The sequence below is a fragment of the Perca fluviatilis genome, chromosome 16 (genome assembly GCF_010015445.1).
Source record: "Perca fluviatilis chromosome 16, GENO_Pfluv_1.0, whole genome shotgun sequence".
NCBI lineage: Eukaryota > Metazoa > Chordata > Actinopteri > Perciformes > Percidae > Perca > Perca fluviatilis.
Window position 1 is genome coordinate 26,658,377 of NC_053127.1, and position 22,802 is coordinate 26,681,178.

Below are 22,802 nucleotides of genomic sequence, written 5' to 3' on the forward strand. Positions count from 1 at the left end.
CCCTTCTTATCCCATTGCAGTGCTCTCCTGATCTCCACTTCCTTGGCTCCTGTCCAACCAGGCCTAGTGTAGTGGTGGAGAGAGCCGGGTTAGTGTCACAAGACCGACAGCATGACTACATTTTCCACAGAGGTGTGCTGCAAGGGACATGTAGGCCTATCCTATTCTTTGATTCTCTCTGCAACAGTCCCCTAAAGCATGTGGCATAATTAAAAAAAATAAAATAAAATGTCTTCATACCAGCCATTCTAATATTAGGCCTAAATGTTATGCTATTATAGGTTGTTCGTATTTTAGGTTAATATAGCCTACTACATGGGTGGGAAATGTAGGCTACAAAAAGGCAAATAGAAAACTAAATTTAAACGTATAGAATTGTATTTAAGTCCCTGTGGAAATTCGACATTTTTTTTTAATTTTCAGTGGGGGAAGTGTGCTGCTGCAAGAACAGATCAAGTGGCACGACACAACTGAAATCAACACTCTTTAAGAAGTGGATCTTAAATAAATATACCTGGACTATTAGGATTAACGTAGACTGGGTCATTTTTTTCCCCATGAGTTGCAGGCCCTTATTATAATGCTGATGACGCCGGTGGAAGGTGCGTAGCCTACAGTACGGACGTAACGGAGACAGCGGACGCAATTTGGGCAGAGGGAGGGGGGGGGGAAGACACGGGATAGAGGCTACGTCACTGAGCTGCGTCAAGCTAGCAAGAACCATCCATAGGTACCGGAAGTCACTTAGTTTGAGCTTGTTCAAATAAAATCATGATTTGTGTTCATTTTAGTAATATTACCAATGATAGGGATTCTTGGGAGAATGTTGCACATTCAGGTAGTAAAGGATAACTTTATCATATCAGACCTCGCTTATTGCTTTTAAACGGTGTCTGTCTCGAAGTTAAAATATCATGTGAGTCGACAACGTTTTATTGTGGAACGTTTTTTTTTCTTACCGGACGTTCGGTGTTCCTTCTTGAAGTCTCGATGCCGATGTCCAACTACAACCTTAATGTGGCAGACGAAGACGAGAATTTATAACACCAGTGTACAGAAACCGAACAGCCGGATAAGGCAGTGTGTCGCCGGTTGTTGTTATCACCTTATTATACGGCAACGTAGTGATGCGATGTGAGAAACCCTGCAAGGCTTGGACTGCGCCGTTAACCCGGTTAAACCGACTGTGGACTCGCCAGCCGCAAAGACTTGACTGACTTCGGATAAAAACATCAAGCCTGCGATGTTTTTACATTTCCCAGTAAGTAGCTTTACTCACCATACTCTGCGGAGATAGAGCACATAGTGTCTTCAGGCTATTATTAATCTGTGTGCGGAGATGTCAGCTGTCTTAACGGCAGCCTGATGTGCATCATGCACGATTCGAATCGCCTGGCAGAGCTAAGTTCGCGTGGCCACGTTATTGGGGTTGTGGGCACGAGCCGCCGAATAAACATTTAGCACGCTACATTGTGTAATAATTCGCAGTACAATCTTCCTCCTCATAATTCACACGCAAATAAATGCTCAAACATTCTGGCACTGGCTAGCGCTCTGCTCACCGGGTAACCCCCCTCCCCCCACCAACATGTCTCAATAAATGGGATGCATGGTCACTTGAGTAAATGAAGAATGCAGGTTCCATGGTTAAATAATAAGATGCAGCGCATATAGCCTACATGTTTTCGTATGGCTCACCGCAGGTTCTCACTCAAAATGCGAGTCCTCCTACATAGGCTGATAGCACCCCGCACTTCTCCAACTGTACACACTTGAGTTTTTATTTATTGATGCATTTGAACCCCTCTGAGTGATTCCTCCTTCTGTTTTAACACACTGAACTCTGCACTACACCGAGCCTGCATGGACCGGGATTGAGGTCACTGATCTTAAAGCATAATCCACTATGGCAATTAACCTTTCACCGGTCCGAGATCAGCAGACAAGGTCACCCCTGGGTGCTGTTCTCACCGTCTCCACAGCGCGCCGCATTTGAAACCCTCAAACTGAGTTTTATGTACAGTGATGCGTTATCAGGGACAAAGATCGCCGATGCCCCCTAACAAGAGTATGATAAGAAAGCGTTGAACCTTTAAGGCGAAGGAAGGACTATGGTCTATGTGCTTTGACATTTGACTTTGAATTTATGGAGAAAAAGTGTATTTCAGAGATAATATTTTGTACAAAGGAAGGAATTATTTGAGTGTATGCCAATCAAACAAAGAATAAGCTTAATCTACATTTTTAATTTAAACGAATCGTCTTTTTTGAAATGTCACTTTAAAAAAAAAAATAAGATGGTAAGTTCTGATCAGTTCCAAAGAATATCAATAAAGCATCACAGTTTGTTTCCACATATTACAGTCTTGTTGCTCAAGTTTAAAGTTGCTGTTTGGCTATAATACTATACTCTTCAAAATGTCCAAAACCAGAGCCCTTTTTCCACTTTAAAGAGAAACTTAAATTATGTTTCATGCAATGTTTTTTAATTAAAACCGGTCTTTTTAATTATTTACAGAGAGTTATCACCAAACTTTAGCTTATGACTTTGTATAAGTGAGGGACAAGGTGTTGGCTTTACTCTGTCTGTCCTTCAAGCATTCCTGTGACGGTGACCTTTGGAGTGTGTCATGCAGCGCACGGGGGAGGGTACTCGTGCAGCGTGCAGAACTCTGGATGGATACAGGGGAATATGTATGTTAGGAATCAAAAGTTAGTGCTACGACCATGCACATGAACTACCACAGAGGAAACAAAACTATTGCCAATATAGAGGTGTTCTCTGGTACATGTGAAGATTGGCACTGTTAAGAGCCTTTTCATTACCCAATATGTACAACTAGTTCTCAGATATCATGGTTATTATGAGGCTTAACAATATGTACTGTACTGACCTGACCAATAACGTGACTTGGCTTTAAGTTCTGTGATGGCACTAACAAACCTTTGCTACTTTGCAGGTGTCCTGATAACTGCAGACTTCAACCCAAAGCAATAGCACTTCACTGAGCTACCACTGGGAGTCACAGATCTATATATAGGCTTCAAACTCCAGCTCAGCAAACAGGTAATGTGTTTTCACATCACCTTTTATGAAATATTATTCTATGCTTTAACTAGGAGTATGTCTGTTATTTGTAAAGTTCATTATTGTGTGGCTGTGATGGACTTTTAACTGGCAATGTTAATGTCTTCTGAAGAAAATACTCATTGCCAAAAGAGGGATGTGGAGGGAGAAATGCAGCAAAAAGCTTACAAGTGGCCAGTGATGGCACAGTGCATATCATTCTGTTGCAATCAAGCAACTCATAGGGCATGTCGAAAGAGTGGGCTGTGATTGCGCTGCAAACCCAAAAAGGATAAACGAATGAGGGGAGAGATGATCGTGAATGTGAGAACCTCCAAAAAATCCTGTGTGAGGAGACAGGAGCAATCAAGGTGTCAGTCTTAGGGGCCCAATGATGCCGTAGCTTTAAAGGTTTTTTGGATGCTGTACTTGCAGCCTGGGGGAAAAAAAATATAAAAGCTTAGTAATGTCTCTTGAGCAGAATCGAAATGTGGGCCACAAAATAAAGCCAAATGCCTGTCATTCATCATTAGGAATCTTTTTTTGTATTCTGTCAGGTAAAGTGAGTCAAGACTTTGTATTCAAAGCTAATACACTTGTAGTATCAATACTTTGTATTCAAAGCTAATACACTTGTAGTAAGTTCATTTATGACCTTGTCAATCAGCTTATTATAGGCCTATATCAGGTTTACAATTAGTACTGAACATATTTATCCAAAGTCACCTCTTCCTCTCTTATATGGCATTCAAGTCTATGTTAAAATAAAGTTCTACTAACATTTAGCTCATTTAGCAGTTAAATAATGATGAAAACTGCTTATGTATGATAACCGTTTCCAGAGTGCTCTTTGACCTAATGGGTTTAAGCTACAGTATATCCAACCATTATCATCTACCAGCTGTTAAAGAAAGCCGATTGTAGCCCGGCCCATCTCAACACACACGCACACACACACACGCACACACACACACATATCCAACACAAAGCTAGCAGGCGCTCGCAGTCTGGAAACCGATTTTCTGTCAAACCTGTGCCATGATATCACACCACGGAGAGACTTTAATTCTGTACTAGTCTCCGCTATCAGGTAAGATGCAGCCTAGTCCGGGTTAGAGTGACAAAAATAAACCTCGGCCCCAGCAGGAGAGAGCTGGTCTGTCAGGATTAACGCTAGCTACCCTTAGCTTAGTTAGCTAAGGGTAGCTAACCTGCAGTCATCATAATGTGTTTGCTGTTCTTGAAGCTAATGCTAACGCTACTCAAAACATGCTGGTGCATTAGTTTACAGTACACACGACACGTTTCTATGGTGAGTGAAATAGATAAGCATTTAAGATAACCTCAGCTGGTTGTTCGCGCTATTTAATCTGCTTTCATAAAACGAATAGTAACCATAAGCTTTTATAGCTTGCTTTTGAACATGTTCTGTAAGGAAACCGATGTTCCTCAAAGGAGATGTCGAACTGGCCTGCGGTACACATGTTGTACTTGTTGGTCTGCTTGAAGTCTGAGCAAAAGTCAGTCACATTGTTGATTGTCTGGACTCATGTACTATGTTATTGGCCGACCCATTCACTGAGCTTGTAAACTCAGCCTAAGTAAGCTAAACTTTAAACAGGCATGTTGCTGTGACTCCCTTGCTGCTTGCCAAACAGTGCTACAATCAAGTCCAGAGGGGGCAAACTCCAAAGAAAGTGTCGACTGCCAGCTAACGTTACTACAGGATTGCATTATCAGCTGTAGCAATAATTACGATAAAGGCATAATGTTCATACTTGGTTTGCATTGAGTGATATTTGGACCAAGTAGTGAGTTCCTGGCTCAGTGTCTTGACCCCAGGATTTAAAAAGCCATAGCTACTTCCCTGTGTTGTGAATATGGAAAGCACATACATTTGGAGAAATTGTGTTTGCTAGTTGACATTCAGGAACTGGATGATAGCATCAATGCAATGAGAGCCTCCTCCCTATTCTTTTGTCTTAGTGGGTCTTGGTCTTATACACCTTACATTGAACAACTTTGATCACCTTCAAATCCCATTTTCATGTGCATGCCCCGACTGAAGTATAGAGGAACAAGTTAAAAGACAGTATCTTATTAGTATTATTTTGATGTAATAAAGCACAGAACATCTTGTTTTTCTAAGTCATGTCCAATAAATGCACACCGTGATGTGAAGTGTATTTGGATGTTAAGTTCTCAGGAGAGGCTTGTTCATTATATCTCTATAAATGAGTAATATATAACATATTCATACACCACAGGTCAGGACTGAGCTCTTATTGATTATATGCCATTAACATACACATTGTTGACTGCTATTTTTGTAGTCAGGGTGCTAGTTAATTTGTTTAGAGACTGCATATAAATAAAACAAATCTTAGTCTATACACTATATCCCATAAAGTAAATAAATTTACCATTTAATGAATTATGCCAAGCATCTATACCTTCATTTAATTAGGTCAGTAACCCAGTACTAATGCTAATGTTGTCATTGTGGGCAGGGTGAGAAATTAGAGAATTGAACAGACACTTTGCACAGGCTGCAACTGGATTATCAGCCCAACTGATAAACAATGAAAAATTGGTTGGTAATAGCAGCGTATTGGCAGTATGTACACATGACAAAATCCCAAGTTACTTTCAGGCCTTAACTGGATTGAGGCTATTTAGGCTGCAGACATCGTCCTCACACAGTGATCTATTAAGTTGGAACAAGAGCAAAATCGTTGGAGTAAGCCTCTGCATTAATGGATCCACTGATGAGTTGATGCACAGAGACACTTGGCACACAGTACAATTCATGCCCCTTTGTTGGTCCCCTTTTCAACCTTTTTTTCTGATCCCTGAACTACTACTTGTCAAATTAACAACAGTGAAATCTAAATTTCTATAATCATTTGCTAATTTCAGACAGTTTAATGAAACATGAACAATTAGTCTTTGTTTGGCTATACAGTATACTGACTGGGTCCCCTTATTACAGCAGTGGTACACCTACATTCTGAATTTATTACCATAATTTGGGCAGGGCAGAGCAGTGGTCCCTTGGCTCACACACATATTCACCCAGTTGTTTGTTGGCTTATTTGAATGCAAGGAACAACCTGACGCAAAGGCCCATTTGATGTTACTACATTATATGTCAAAGAAATCAGACTGTTTTTAGGCTAATTATCTTATTTATAATGGATGCAATGTATGATTGACAAAGAACCCTGACATTTGGCATTAGAACTATGTTACTGGAATCTCAATCGCAACTTAAAAGCATGAAACAAAACTAATTGGCAATCTAACCATTCACATTGCTCTGTATTGGCTTTGCATTTGGTTGTGTAAGGTCATAACTGTACACTCATTTAAGAAATTAAATATCTTTTAATTGTCATAATGTACTTCTTACATCCCTCATAGTATACCTTTTAGCATTTTGAATCCAATTCAATAATAAAGCCTTTCTGTCTTGTTGCAGTTTGATTTTCACATTTGTGGCAATCTTGACCTTTGATACTAAGCTAAAACTGAGCAATCTGTAAGTGCGTGAGAGTGAACATGTGGGTTTAAAGTATTTTAGGGAGTATATGTTTATTGACATTTGAGATAGATTGAGATCGGGATCAGGAAATTGCAATCGTTTACTAACATTTAAGAAGTTATGGTCGCTATCTATATATGTGTGTGTGTGTGTGTGTGTGTGTGTGTGTGTGTGTGTGTGTGTATATATGTATGTGTGTATTTGACTATCATTTTGGACTCCTGAGCCTTCTGTGTGCTTGGATTTGGATTTGTAAACATATTTTATTTCATTGCAAGCGTGATATATTAATCATGCCTCTTTCTGTTATTAAATTAAGAACCTTTGGCAGGTAGGCAGGTTGCCGCAGTACTCTTACTGCCTTACTTGAAGTTAAACATAAGTTATGTGTCTGAATAGGGAAGAGCGTTGCTGTTTATGAGCATAGCGACCTTCATCCAGTCACCTTGGCTATTTTAATGTCTAGAAATGTCACAGACAAAGACTTAACACTGTGGGGATGATTCGAGGACTGTATAGTTTTTTTTTTTATTTTAGGTATGTAATGTTCTGGTTTGGTGAATCTAAGGTGTTGAGACACAGACAACACAGGAACTAAGTGCTGCTAAAGAATGAGAGGGAACAAGCAGGCCTTTTGTCATGTTTGCATGCTGATAAAGCAAAATCTGGGTGCTTTTTACAGGCCATGGCTTTAGCAACGAAAACCGACCATGATCTTAATGTGATGAACCACGGGTTACTTGGTTAGTAGTCACTGGGGGCAGTTTAGTGTAGGTTAGTTGGTCTTTAGACTTTGGTCTAAATGCAAAGGTACATTTATTTTGCTACTGGATTAAGGCAACATTTACACTACAGATCTTCAGTCCCAGTTCAAAGTTTTGCCTGTATCCATTTTGCTTTTTGGCTGTTTCCTTAGATTCCTGTGTTTGCTCTCAAACTATCCCACATGGATAAACTAACGGCATAGGTGCAAACAGTAATGAGCAGTAATGGTTGGTGAAAAGGCTTGGAGACCACGTCTTAGGCAATGGTAGGGTCCTGTAGCCAATGATGGCACTTTCCCCTCTCTCTTTTAGACACTTTGACAAGTGAATCGCAGTGATTATGATAAGGCCAATCTGTGCTTAGATAAACATTTCATTAGAAGATATCTGACTCCCAAAGGATTATTTAAATTGAGACCAGACTCAACAACAATCTGAAAATATTAGATTGCATGTACTTTTTGCCTGTTTAACTTTACATGTTCATAATCTGATCTGTGCCATGTGTTAGCAAAAAGTCAGATTTGGGTCTTTTACTCCAGTTGACATGAATGTAATTTAAAAGACAAAGATGTGAGGGATAAGGTTGTATGCCTTTATTTACTTTGTTGTTTATTTTTTTCCCCCTCTAGACATCATGTCTTCCAGGGAGCGTCGGACAGATGTCTACATAAAGGCAGAACCGAGCAGTCCAGAGGGAGGTGGGGGAGGTCGGATCAGCCCTGGCGGGGCCTCCTCAGACTCCTCTCAAAGTGGAGGTGGAGGAACCAGAGGAGACGGCGTTAAACGTTACTCCCCGCCACTCTACACACCGGCTCTGCGTTGCCACTTCAAAGACGAGGGTGGGGATGGGGCAGAGGAGGGCTCCACTGGAAACGGAGCAGGGCGATGCAAGTACGCCCTGAGCACGCTACCGAAGAGGCTGTGTTTGGTATGCGGGGATGTGGCCTCAGGTTACCACTACGGCGTGGCGTCATGTGAGGCCTGCAAAGCATTCTTCAAGAGAACCATCCAAGGTGTGTGTGGTGGTGAAATTTACATGTTGCCATAGCAGAAAAAGCAGTGAACAGTTAATGTTTTTTTTTTTTTTATGTAAAGTAACAAGTTGACAGGTTTTACATTTAGAGCATTTAAATCATGTCAAATGTGGAGCCATCTGTATGACACTGACCACTATCAACTTCCTTGGCAAATCATATCCTTAGGAAAATGATCCAGCTTTTTTGCAATATTTATATTTTCTACATACAGCTGCACGCTGCCAGTATTTTAGTTCTCAGAAAGCTTTCATTTAACTTGAAACCATAAGAGCACAATTACTCAAACTAGTTAAAACTATTAAGATATAGTAAATAGTACAGATATTTAATTTTAATTTTATTTGCTCGCAGTCAATAGGAAGTTTTTCACATGTTTTGAAAATATCTTGTAGTGTTACTTGTGCTCATTACATAAATTCTATGTATTGTATTGGAGAGAAACAGGATGTTTGTTATACCTGTATGAGGGCTGGTATAGCTTGAGTGTCGGGCAATAAAATAAACAAAGGATCATAGCTCCAGTACCAACCTGGAACAGTTTGGGGCATTCCAGTCTCCATAATGGGGAAAAGACCTGAATAATGCAGAATAAGGACCCACACCACATACTAATGATGTTATTCTTTAACATGTCTCGCTACAGCCACCCCATCCGGTTTATGCTGGTCTGTCAAACCATAACCTTGAACAACATGTGGCAGTTATTGTACTGTACTGTATGTGGTGGGCAGGTTACCACTGTGTGATTTCCAACTTGAGAAGATTGCATGTTTAAAAGATCAGAAAGATTTAAGAAATTGAAGAAGTTTTCATCACATGTGTATGTCTTTATCTTCTTCTTAACTGTAAATTTACATTTTCTGTTCGTTCATAAAGGTAACATTGAATACAGCTGTCCAGCATCGAATGAGTGTGAGATCACCAAGAGGCGCAGAAAGGCTTGTCAGGCATGCCGCTTCACTAAGTGCCTCAAAGTAGGCATGCTGAAAGAGGGTGAGTGTTCATGGTGTGCAGAAGCTCTGTAGCCTGTCTTTGATATTACACCTGAGGGGTAAATATGGTATTTGTCTGTTCTGTGTTTTCCCAATGTAGGCGTTCGTCTTGACAGGGTCAGAGGTGGAAGGCAGAAGTACAAAAGACGCCCCGAAGTGGAGAATGCAACATACCAGAGTGCCCCTCTACCACTGACAAAGGAGAGTGAAAAAGGTGGGATTTATATTCCTGTCATGTCATTAGTGTTTGTTTTGTTCTACAACAGGCAACATAGTGTACTACTACTACAATAATCAATTTGTGCAAATGAGATGACAAGTGGTTCAGTTCCACAACATTTGTTTTGGTTTAGCTATCAAATGGCAGCTATCAGCCAGAGCTAAAAGACAAACTTTAAAAGTGCATTCAGCCCACATATTGACTATATGATATTGGGCTCTCGTTAACGTCTGAGAATGGGTTTTTCTTTCTTTTCTTGTGCAGCGAAAGGCGTCTGGTTGTCACTAGGCAACACATTATCAACTGTCGATTGATTGTGTGCTGGAAAGCTACATGTTGCTACCAACAGCAGCAACGTCCAGGGCCAGGAAATTAAAAACACAGTAATCACAAACAAATTTAAGCGTGGGGTAGATGGCAACAGTTCAGTTGGGAGGTCCCTGCTGGGCTCCTCAGATTCAGAACTAGAGATAGAAAGCTCATCTGCTCAGAGTTGAACTGTTTTTTTCTTTTTTTCTTTTAAAGAGCTCAGAGTGATCAACCCCCCCAAAAATGGGAAACGTACTGGTGGTTAAATCATGAGGTGGCCAGAGAAAGCATAGAAGCAAAATATGAAACACTTCAAACCCATTGGAATTGATTAGAAAACGGCGCCCTCTACTGCCAAGAAAATAGTTCAGTGAAAGTCCTTATTTTTTTTCTCTGCTGATTTGCACAAATTTGGATGAACTAACTTGGAGCACTTGATTCACATAAATATGGCGTTTGAGGAGTTTAATGCAAAAACTCTCCGTTGTATAGAATTAAGAATATGTGTATGTTAATAAGAAGTCAGTTGGCAGGTCTAAAGCCTATATGTGAAATAGGGATATGGGAATATGCAGCATTAATACAGTGCGGTATTTAGTACAGTTAACGCTTGTATAGGGCAGCATGTTGTGTAAAACAAAATTTTATAAATTAGTTTATGATCGAGTTGATATTTTAGGTATGAGTGTGTCTATGAATGTAAAGCAGCAATCTTTATCTGTGCATCATATTAATCCGTTGTTTTGTGTCTATTTTGTGACATAGGTTCCTCCAACATCATTGTGTCCCACCTTCTAGTGGCAGAGCCAGAAAAGTTATTTGCCATGCCTGACCCTCTGCAGCCCGACACAGCCCAGCGCACGCTCACAACCCTTTGTGACCTGGCTGACCGGGAGCTGGTCGTCATCATTGGCTGGGCCAAACACATTCCTGGTAAGAGATGCATCAAGAGTGGATCAAATAGGGGAGGAGAGTCAGTGATAGCATGGCAGCAGTGGAAGAGATGTAATGATCTAATTTCGCCAGGAGGAAACATGCTGTGTCAGAACTGGAATATTGACCATTCTAAATGGCCTTTGTGAGCCTGATTCTGATGGCTGAACAGCCTTATTGATACAGCCTTATTTACAGTAGGTAAAACAAAATGTCTGCTGACAGTTCTACTAATAAGTGACAAAATAACGCCAACATTTTCCTATTTACATGTTGTGATTTGTATAGTCACAGGGTGTACAAATAACACAGCCATCTTCTAACTGTATACAAACTGGGAACTATATTCTCAGAAAGGCGAAGCACTGCTACTTCTGCTACTCGGGCGGAGTGATTTGCTCGCAGCTCCTGAGAAGCCCCGTGGTAAGGAGCAGAGAGTTCGCCTGGAGTTGGAGTAATATCACTCCGCCCAAGTAGCAGTGCTTCGCCTTCTGAGAATATAGTTCCCAGTATATATACGTTTAGAAGATGGCTGTGTCTCATGTGACCTTGTTATTTGTAAATGCTGTGACTATACAAATCACAACGTGTAAATAGGAAAATGTTGGCGTTATTTTGTCACTTATTGGGAGCAGTAGGCTAGGCTAAACTAGGCTAGCGGTGGGTGCATCAGACAGAGTTACGACACGCACGGAGATGAGAAGGGTATTTATGGACTTATCTAACTCTGGGGGATACGGTGAACAAGCTAAAGTCCCAATAAGTCGGCGTGTTCCTTTTAACAACATTACATGCTAGAGTTGGGTCACCGGCTAGCTAGAGTATGTAGTAGGGCTGCTCGATTATGGAAAAAATTATAATCACAAGTCAATTATTTAGTTCAATATTGAAATCACGATTATTTAACATGATTACTCATTGACTTTTGGAAAGATGTTGCATTTATTGAACTTAAACAGTTAAACAAATCAACAGTGAAAACACTTTGAACTGTGAAATTTCCCTTAATACTTTTCCCGGTGAACTTTTTGACACAAGACAAAATAAAAGTTTACTTGCAAAATGTAACGTGCAAAATCATTGTTTTTCATCGATTACGTTGTTGACAGCAGCAACGTGAACCCATTGCCAGTTTGCCTCCTCTTCATTTCAATTCCTCCCCTCTCTCTCTCTGTCTGTCTATTCCTCTGCAGGCTTCCTGTCGCTGTCCCTGGCAGACCAGATGTCTGTGCTGCAGTCAGTGTGGCTGGAGGTGCTGGTGCTGGGTGTAGCGTACCGCTCGCTTGGCTGTGAGGACGAGGTGGTGTTCGCCGAGGATTTTGTCCTTGATGAGGAGATGTCACGTGTCGCTGGACTGACAGAGCTGAATGCAGCAATTAGTCAACTTGCTCGCCGTTTCAGGTCACTAAACGTGGACCGGGAGGAATTTGTCATGCTAAAAGCCATCGCACTTACTAACTCAGGTACATATACTTGTGTTCTCTAGTGGTATTATTGATCAAATCAGGGTTTCCTGCAGCCCTTTTATAGTGGAGTCATCTTGCCTGAAATTAAAGCGGCCTAATCATGATCCGTGGTAAAACCGCTCTGCGCTGGCCGTTCCATTGTTTTCCTACAGGGAGAGCGGTGGCGCCCAGCTAGGCGCAACCCTTGCATCGCTCACCGCTCGGAATTGCCGCCGTGCGCTCAAAGTTTAAATAATTTCAACTTTGACCTCGTTGCGGCTGACCTTTTCAAGGCGCAACCATGAGAGCAACAAATTCCAGAACGTTCCTGTGCTGCGCTTTACCTCTTTGTCTGCGCCCAACCTTGCGCTTTTGCCGCGCATCATGTGTAGGCAGCTTAAGATTGTGTCTGCTAACGTCAGGGGAAATAAACATTTTATGAAATATAACATAAGGCTTTTTAAGGGGGAAGTGCTCACCACCTCTGCTGACAAATTTCTTGGGATACCCTGCACATAAGTAAGTGGAATATGTATAGTGTACATGTAAAACTACACTCATTTTATTAGGTAGTTTATAGCTAAAACTAATGCAAGTTCTAATGTTCAGTTATTGCTGAAACTGTTTTAGAGAGGTGTTCATTTTGGAGGCTGCAGTTTGTGATGCTGCTAAATTCAATTCAATGTATTTATTGTATCAAATCATAACAACAGTAAATAAACTGTATTGTGTTTTACAATTCAGAGTATATTGTAGAGAGAGGTGTTTCTAATATGTATCATACCCTCATTGATATAATCTCAGCATAACACAATGCAGTTCAACAGCACCACAAACCACAGCCACCAAAATGACCAAAAAGTTGACAAGAGGAGAAAGCTTTTTTTATTGCCAGTTAGGTGCAGTTAATTCTTTTTTTGTTTCAGTTCTTAGGCAATGACTACAGCAACATAAATGTATTTGGCAGCAGGTCTACCGTTGTACAAACATACAGTGTAGTGTAGAAAATTCTAGAGTCTAATAGTTGTTGCAAGGTCGCCATTCATAGCCTTTATGCAGTCTTCCCTTTGAGATTCACACAAGATTACAGTCAACAGTGGATCATATAGCAGGCCCTGCTTGCATTGTAGATCCACTGTTTGTTTTGTAAATAGAGCTCAACAGTGACCGCCAGCTTTTTGAACGGCTCCGGTTTCGAAAGTGATTTTTTTTCCCCCGCATTTAATTGCTCCATTGGTGTTTAAGAAAATGTTTACATAAAGAGTTTTTGGAACCAAGTCAACCAACTACGAGATTAACCGTGACACGATACAACACTTTGTACATAAACTATCATAGACTTCAGTGGTAGTCTACCTTGGATGGTTTAGACCTCATGGTTAATAATCACAATCCTTATGGAGAAAATTAATGGAATTTTCACTTCCGGGACCGCACTGTTGAGCTCTATAAAGGCAGCCAATACTTTGTATTTGTGGTAAGTTACTGGGCAACAAAGGCTTTTTTTTCTGTGACAAAAGCTAAGAAAATGTAAATGCCCTACACTGTGCCTCACCATGTGCTCCCTGCTGTTGTGTCAGACTCTGTTTACATCGAGGACATGGAGGCTGTGCAGAAGCTGCGGGACCTCCTCCACCAGGCCCTGCTGGAGCTGGAATGTCAGCAGCGCCCAGACGACCCCCAGCGGGCAGGACGCCTCCTTTTAACATTGCCTCTCCTCCGACAGACTGCAGGCCGTGCTCTTACTACCTTCTACAGCATCAAGACCCGTGGTGGTGTACCCATGCACAAACTATTCCTGGAGATGCTGGAAGCCATGATGGACTCTCCCTAGAGCAGAGAGCAGCAGAAGTGAATAGGATGCAGAGAAAGAACCCACAGAGATCCACTCTTCAAGAGTGGATGAGTGGTTTGTGAGAAATGAAAGATTTTATTAGAGGAGGAAGGAAATGGTCCTTTTTCTCATATGAAGAAAGGAAAAGAATATGAGAAAATAAAAATCTCATGTATTCATGTCCCTAAGTGGGAATTGGTAATTTACAGTCAGATGTAACTGCCACACTTCAGTAAAAGGCTCCGAGATCCAAGAGTGAAAACATTTAACATGAATGCCAGACTACTTCTCAGTTTCAACTATTTTCAAGGTGTGTTCCATCACAGCATTGATCTGCAGTTGCATAACCACTGAAGAACCACATTTAGGTACCCAAGAATAGACTGCAGACATGTGGCTTTTAAACTGTTATAAATAATGCAACATCTACTCATGAAAGCCATAATAACATATCCGGCAAAAGACTTGAGGGTCCAGTATAGGGTCAGATTGACATGCACATGGAGTGCTTGTATTTACTATAGTTTAGTGTGCCGTTGTAGGCAAATTCATAGGAATTACTTGCAATATGTTAAAAGCAATATAATGACTCGATTATTGTCTGTCACATTGAAAATGTGGATAAAATGGTGAGACATAGATGTGTGGGTGTATATCAGTAGTTCTCCACTCTAAGGACCCCAAGTGCAGATTTTTGAAATGCTAGCTTCTAGAAGAGACTGGTTTGTGTTGGGGATGCCAGGTGATTAGATTTAAAAACCTGGTAAGAGAGAAAACCACCAGCATGTTGGGGGTTAAAATCCTGGAGTTGGGATCTACTGATGTGCATAGTAGGTGCTGCAAGATTCTTTATAAAAGGTTGTGCAATTGATTAGTAGTCCAGGAGAAGTGCAAATGAAGAGTGTGTGATCATGGAATGCTCTACTTGGAAGGTAAAAATATTTGTTGTATGTAAATCCTAATGGCACACAAAAAAACCTGGCTTCCATACCAAGAAAGCGTGAGTGTTCGTGTGCAGTCCAAAAAAATGAGCTACACTGAGATCAGGGAAGAACGTGACTCTTTAACATTAAAGCGTGGCAACAAAAGTGATTAGAAAAGAAATGCATATGCCTCATCTGCTTTTTTATACTATCCTCCTCCACTAGCTCTCCCCACTATTTCCGACTTTAGCAGCTGTGCTGTTCAAAAATAATGGTCTGACCTATTTGATTTCTGGCCTATAACACTAATCCACATGATTGATAGGCGATGGTGAGATTTTGCTGCATTTTCTGCAGTCGTGAAGAATGTTGCATAAAAGATCTCTATTGTTTTCAGTGAGAGATCCCTCCTTGGGGTACGTACATCTGTTGAACTTTTACTTGTAAGTGCCCGCAATGGGCTCAGGACAGCAAGAAATGCTACATTTGCAACATCTTCCTTTTGGATGTTGAAACCTTGTCTGGCAACATCCTGAAAGTCCTACTCATTGCTCAGCAGGTTTGTATACTTACAATAGAAACGATCATTATAGTAAGCTTCACATGTGATGCAAATCTACAGTATCTGATGTCAAAATCAGATATATTTATTGGCCAAAGGGCCATTAATCATTCAGCCATGTACAGGTACATTTAAATAAACAGAAAGATGCAATTTATAGGGTAAGATAATAAAGCCAGCAAATGTGATACAAATTGCCCATTACAATTATATTTGTGCAGCTTACAGTGTTCTGAACTTTGTAAAGACTTGAAACTTGCTTTTTCATACATTTTCCTTTCTAGGATTTAAGGGTATTTTATTTACATTGTGACACTGTAGTGGGTTTGGTATCGAAATGAAGCTTTCCATTCAGAATACTATAAATACTAATTGTTTTTTTTAATGTAAGCAGTTGTGTGTTTTCTGAAGCTGATTGTCATTTTAGGGATCAATTAACATGGCTCCATAGATTTATCGACATGTTGAGGCTACAGAGGGCTACCTCAGGAGGCAGAGTAAGCGAGATGGCCAAATAACTGTGCAGACAAATGTAATTCTTGATCTTTTGATTTGTCAACTTAAATTTGAACATTGGGTTTATTGAATTTCTCTGCAGTTGCGAAAACACCTGAGATGATTAATTTGGTTTTCATAAATGTCAGGTGTATATGGCTCATAACCCTATATAATATGCCCCATGGTACAAAGTGTCTCACACTGGTGGGCAAGCCTGCAGTTGTTATGGTTTCACAGGATTAATGGTGAAGCTCGAAAACACTGGAGGTCATTTATGACAGTTCAAATTTTAAACCGTTCAACCTGTAACACAGATGTTATAATAGCAACCGCTAGCATGGTGGAGCAGGGATGGATATCTGGCAAAATGTGACACTGATTCACCTGTTTGGTTTTGTGTTCATAAGTTACAGCTTACATATTCCTGTTCTCTGTCAAACAAATAAATATAGATGCCTGGGTCGAATTGAGCTGTTAAAAGTTTCTTCATATAACTCGGTCATTTACACAATGGTAGATTTTTCATTGGCTTACAAATATGTTTTAGGTACGGTGGGTTAGGGTGAAGGCATGGTCATTTGCAGTGTCACTGTTCAAAGTATACAGTCATTTGTAGTTTTATTAAATATGTGCGCATTAATATAAATGAGCAATACAATAAATTACCAAACCTCACATTTCCTTGTATAGCCACAGTGTAAATTTAACATTTCCAGTTATAATAAAGAATAGCTACTAAACGTTATATTATTTAGAGGTTCAAATCAATGTTTGTATTTTGAAAGACTATTTAAATGATTAAATTCTATTTTTTACTCAATTTACTGTTGTTTGTTGACACTGCTTTATTTTTCGTGTTATATTGGCTGTGAATTTCTGTGTAGATTTTTTTTTTTCTTTTTTTTTTCATTTAGATAAAAAAGTTTGATGTCTTTGTCTAAACATGTCCACATAAAAATCACTGTGAAAAAAGTGATATCTTCCACTCTCTGAGGCAACGGGGAGTGGATTATTGTAGGTGCTTTGTGTTGTGTAATAAATGGACACACCACCACCACCACCACCACATATCATTGGTGTCATCTCTCCCTGTGTGTATATATATGCATGTTTGTTTGTATTAGATGGGGGTAGTGTGATGAAGACTATTGTTGAAACTTGTTAACTTCATGATTAAATGATTTTTGACAATGCAGTGCACATATCACATTTGGACACACTCTTGATGATGAGGGACAGTCCATCAACACTTGTGCAAAACTTAAATGCTGGACACACTGCACATGCAGTCCCTGAGCATGATAAATTAATACTCAAGAATAAAACAATCCATGGGTGGTATAGTAGTTTATTGCCGACCTGACCATATTGTTATTATAAACAAGTTGCCACCATGTGTTGCTGTATTCATTTTTGCAACTTTGACTGCAGATCTCACTTTGGTGAAACATCATTGGACGATTTAACCTTTGCGACATTACACTGTCAAGTCTGTGTAGGATTATCAAAGAGTGCTTGAGCAAAGGTATTGAAACTATACCTAGGCCTACCTTTACTGCAGCAAATACAATAACTTCCTCTACCTCAATGTTGGTTTCCCTTGCTTTATATTTAATAAATAGATAGATGGACAGATAGAAGAACTGTCAACCTAATGTCCCATAAAGGTCCCATGGCATGAAAATTTCACTTTATGAGTTTTTTTTAACATTAATATGAGTTCCCCCAGCCTGCCTATGGTCCCCCAGTGGCTAGAAATGGCGATAGGTGTAAACCGAGCCCTGGGTATCCTGCTCGCAAAATTACGAATCCCATTATGGCGACGCCAAGACCCACTTGGCGTCGCCATAGTGGTCGATTGATGGGGTTAGGCATTTGAGTAGTAAGGTAGTAGTTAAGGTAAGAATAGCCGATTGGTCAAGGGATAGGACCTGAACAAATCAGGTTACGTTACCTTGCTTAAGCATGGACGCCTAGCCAATAGCTATTGAATGGGTGGGTCTTGACGTGGCCATAGTGGAGTTTTTTTTATTTGTATTTTATTTTAATTAACAGAACAGGTACAACATAATCAGGTACAGTATAAAATCTTACTACAAACTTACTGAGCATATCGTAGGAGAAATATAGCATACATAAACATACAAAAGAACATGGGGCATGATATATCTGACAAAAAAAAAAAAAAATAATTTAACAAACTCAAAATAAAAATAAATCAAATCAAAAGGGCAATTATTCAATAAGAATGTTTATAAAAGAAGCCATTTTCCCTGCATTCTTGTTATTAATCAACAGTAAAGATTTATAGAAAAGTTTCAACTCATTCCTCCAGTGGAGAAAAAAATATTGCATCCTGCTCTGTCTTTGAGAAAATGAAAGTTCAGATGGGCCAATCTGGAATCTGCTCCTTATGAGGTCATAAGGAGCAAGGTTACCTCCCCTTTCTCTGCTTTGCCCACCCAGAGAATTTGACATCATGGTTTGCAAACAAACAAAGTGGCAGTTGGTCAAGGCCACCCTGCCCCCCCCCCCCTCCCCTCCTCAATAGCATTTAATAATATATTATAAATATGTATGCATTTAAAGCTACAGACACAGAAATGGCACATCCTAAGGAAAGCTCATTGTGTGACTGGCTCTAGTGGCTGTAATTCTGCACCAAGGCTGAAATGACTTCAGATACAGTATTAGGGGACCACTAAGAGTAAGGCCTATATAAAAGCATCCAAAACACAGCATGTCATAGGACCTTTAAGCAGTTTAACTTCAGTCCACAATTTTATCAATCTGTCTGACCAATACTAGCTAGCTACATTAGACATAGAGCTTCTTGCTAGCAGATGGCGCAGTAAATAAAGATTTAGCAGGCCCAAATCTGGAAGCAGGGTTAAGTCCCAACAGTCAAATGGTGTGGGACACTACTGTAGGTAACGGTGTGTTAAGTTAGAGTGACAGTAACGTTAAGTCAGCTTGAGGTGTGTCTGAGAGCAGAAACGCAGCACAGGACACACGACAGCCTGCAAACCTACGGCAGGACTTTCTCAACGCTAACTGGTTAAACAGCGAGCCATCATGCTTTCCATCACAAGCACTATCATCAAAACCACCCGTGTCATCCAGCGCGCAAGGCTGCTACACACTTCCTCTGTTGTCAAAATGCCGATTCAGGTAAGACTTGCATGCGTTTAGCTAACATAAGCTGTGTGTGCTACACAGTCGTTGTATTTTACTGACAATTAACTGTAACTACACTCCACGACTATATCGCCTTTCTCTCTGTAGCTCACCATGCTAACTAAAGTTGTCCCACTGAAACCCGTCGCCATGACAGTCATTAGATTGGAATTATATAGCTACTTTGTTTATTTGTTTATCATAGAGCCGTTACCGTTACTTTACCAGCAGCTTCCTCAACATCTGCTGGTGATTTGAACGTAGCATAATGCAAACTGTCAATGATTAACATACACTAACGTTAGCTGTCGTCTTACTGTCTACGTATCTGACCTGGCTGGTCCAGTGCCTTATATATTACCTTAAACAGATAAACTTCCGTTGCCCTGTCTTAGTTTCTTTGTTTAATATAGTGTAAAATGTTTGAGTAAAGCATAGCTACTTATTACAAGTTAACTTACAACCTAGGTTATCTGAGGGTGCCTGGACATCTCAGTTGCAAATATTGTAACGTTACTTACAACTGTAGTTATAAAAATATCTTAAAGGGAATTGTTAAAGTTTAATGTATATTGGAGCTTCCTGAAAAGGATTTTAAGCACTCCGTGGGATTAACTCATTTATATACTGTCTATGGATTAACTTCATGGCATTCGGCCATTCCGAAACACACGCATCTGTGTGTGGTGATTTGTCGCCCTCCAGTGGCCACCACATATATATATAAAACAATTCTACCTTGTCACATCAATTGTTTTATATCTATGGGCCACCAGCCCAAGTGTGCGCCTATCACAGTTACAATTTATATCCTGTTCAGATGATCTACTCTTCATCATTTGGTAAACCACCAGGCTCCAATCTAAGTATTCATCAGTGGCCTGATTGTAGACTTGTTTATTTTAACCCAAGTTGACTAAATATGGAATTTAAAAAAAAAGTTTAATTTGATGTTTCATATGTTTTGTGCATATTTGTTATAAATTATACATACAACTATAAAACAACAAACTAACATAAATTACAAACAAACAAGATGTTTTCTACAAAGCTGAGCTCAGCAACAATGCTAATACTGTATATAAAACAAACTCTCAAGCTATGTTTATTGATGATTTAAAGTTTCAAAGATAGCAGCATTAAAGAAGCCCAAAGCATAAATCAATGTCTTCAGGAAATATTTGTCACTAATCTATACTGTACGTAGTGCTGACACTTTCTGACTTAATAAATCAATTGATTATACCTACTAGTAAGAACAGAAATGCAATTTCCCTGCAGGGGCAGACAAAAATATTTGTATCATTCACTGTTAATTGTGGTGATGGTAATTTGTGATTTTGGGTCTTCTTCTTTCTTGTATTATTGTCTTCTCAATCCCCAACAGGTTGGTGAACCTCTCCCTGCAGTGGAGGTCCAGGAGGGGGAGCCAGGAAATAAGGTGGCCATGGATCAGCTCTTCAAGGGGAAGAAGGGAGTCCTCTTTGCTGTACCTGGAGCTTTCACCCCTGGTTGTTCCAAGGTTGAGTCCAGACTATCATCTCTATTTGCTGGTTCTTGTGCACAGTCATCATTGCATCCACTGACGTTGTATTTGTCTTGTTGCTTTCAGACTCACCTCCCAGGTTTTGTGCAGCAGGCTGCGGACTTAAAGAGTAAAGGTATACAAGAGGTTGCTTGCATTTCTGTCAATGATGCATTTGTCATGGCTGCCTGGGGAAAGGAGCACGGAACAGATGGCAAGGTATGGACTACAATGTTTGTGCAATCAGCAATTTCTATGTCAACCTGTATCAAATTGTGAGATAAAAACTGACCACATATCGCCATCATTCAGAGGATGTTAATATTTGCATAACGTAGATGTCAAAGAGCCGTGGATTCTTGTCAGCCATATTGGTATGAGTAAAGTAAATCGAGGAGAAGGTCTGTGGAGGCAGAACTCAAAGAAAACAACATCATCCTGGAAGGAAGCGGAGAAGACAGCCCAACACCGAACCAGCTGGAGAAAGTTCATGATGGGTTAAATGATAGTTGTTAAAGAGCTGTGGATTCCTGTCAGCAATTTTGGTATGAGTAAAGTAAATCCTGACTTCTCATTTGTGGTGGATTTGACCAGTATGCAATCCCAGCAATCTGTTGAAAACAAAATACTGTAATGCACTGGGCTGTGTGCACAATATAGATATTTTAGAAATTATAACTAACTGCACACAACCTTTTGGTCCCTCTGACAATAAGATGCTCACAGGAGATGATAATGCAAAGATGCACTATCACACTGTTAATATACTATTGGCTCACTGACATTATCCTTGTGCCTTGTAGAGGTAGTTGAGGACATTGGTTCCTTTGCGTCACGGTTTCTTAGTGGCCTTAGAATAGAGAGGTTGATGACACCGCAGATATCGCTGTGCATTTGATATTAAAAGAATGCTGAGCTTACTGCCACTTTCTTCTTTAGGTCCGAATGCTGGCTGATCCTACTGGAGCGTTTACAAAGGTAGAACTAAATGTCTGGTGTATTAAAGTTCTCTTTAATGTGACTGTGTACTCATCTGTCTTTTTCTCTCTGCCTCTCAGGCAGTTGACCTGCTACTTGACAGTGATCAGATTGTGCAGGTACTTGGGAACAAGCGATCCAAGAGGTAATGATCCTTTTGCCTACTTTGGTTTTGCAATAATTGATCGCATTTATTTTTAATATTTGTAAGCCAATGTAAACTTAGGCTGTGACAGAAATCACTCCCTATTTGCTGTAATGGTGCATGGTAATAACTGTCCATTTTATTTGAGTAGCTGAATTTGGAAATGTACATAAGAAGTGTGCTTCATAAATCTCAATTTACTATAGAGTTCACTTTTGAGTGTCTGTTTTATATAGGGATGAGTGGATAAGGGAGTGATTTGGAACACAGCCGCAGACCTGGAACTTCCTTTTTGTTTGTTTTTTATCGATTTTAAGAGGCAGACCCATGTAATTATGTGAGAGTTCTTGAACCTCTGCCATTGGCCTCTCTTCATGGTGCAGATGTCAATATTAACATTATAACAGCATTTTTAGAATAATACTATCAAACGTTATTGTGTACTTCAACCTCTGTTTTAGATACGCTATGTTGGTGGAAGATGGAGTTGTGAAGAAGATCAATGTGGAGCCTGATGGCACTGGGCTGACTTGCAGCCTGGCTTCCAATGTTCTGTCTGAGCTGTAGGCTTATTTAGAGCTTATTAAACCAAACTGAGTTACTTTAAAAGTTGCACTAACAAAGCCCAGTATTATACTGTTCAAGCTTCCTCCTTTTCCTAAAGACGGATGAAAAAGTCACATGGATGCTAATGTCGAAAAGAGAGCTGGAAGGTAATCAATGCGCACAAATATGACATGAATGGAAATTAAAAGGAAATAGCCTTGTCCTCTGTACACTGATCCCCGTGAGTAAATACAATTCACCCTGAAAGCAATAATTACTGTTTTCCTGTATTGTTCATTC

The 22,802-nt window shown here is 40.0% G+C and overlaps 2 protein-coding genes across 3 annotated transcripts; both read left to right on the forward strand.

Moving 5' to 3' along the window:
• The first annotated feature begins 981 nt into the window (after positions 1-981).
• On the forward strand, positions 982-17,326 carry esrra (estrogen-related receptor alpha). 2 transcript variants are annotated; one of them, XM_039777587.1, is made up of 8 exons: positions 982-1,261; positions 2,961-3,067; positions 8,008-8,391; positions 9,292-9,408; positions 9,508-9,621; positions 10,702-10,869; positions 12,063-12,332; positions 13,895-17,326. In XM_039777587.1, the coding sequence occupies exons 3-8, from the start codon at positions 8,013-8,015 to the stop codon at positions 14,146-14,148; spliced, it is 1,302 nt and encodes a 433-aa protein (XP_039633521.1). In that variant the 5' UTR covers positions 982-1,261; positions 2,961-3,067; positions 8,008-8,012; the 3' UTR covers positions 14,149-17,326. The 2 variants fall into 2 exon arrangements, with proteins under 2 accessions (XP_039633521.1, XP_039633522.1); XM_039777588.1 differs by lacking the exons at positions 982-1,261; positions 2,961-3,067 and adding an exon at positions 4,012-4,157.
• A 1,580-nt stretch (positions 17,327-18,906) lies between these two features.
• prdx5 (peroxiredoxin 5) lies at positions 18,907-22,776 on the forward strand. Its single transcript, XM_039777599.1, has 6 exons — positions 18,907-19,302; positions 20,696-20,830; positions 20,921-21,052; positions 21,773-21,811; positions 21,892-21,956; positions 22,418-22,776. Exons 1-6 carry the CDS (start codon positions 19,207-19,209, stop codon positions 22,521-22,523), a joined length of 573 nt encoding a protein of 190 aa, XP_039633533.1. The 5' UTR covers positions 18,907-19,206; the 3' UTR covers positions 22,524-22,776.
• The last annotated feature ends 26 nt before the right edge of the window (positions 22,777-22,802 follow it).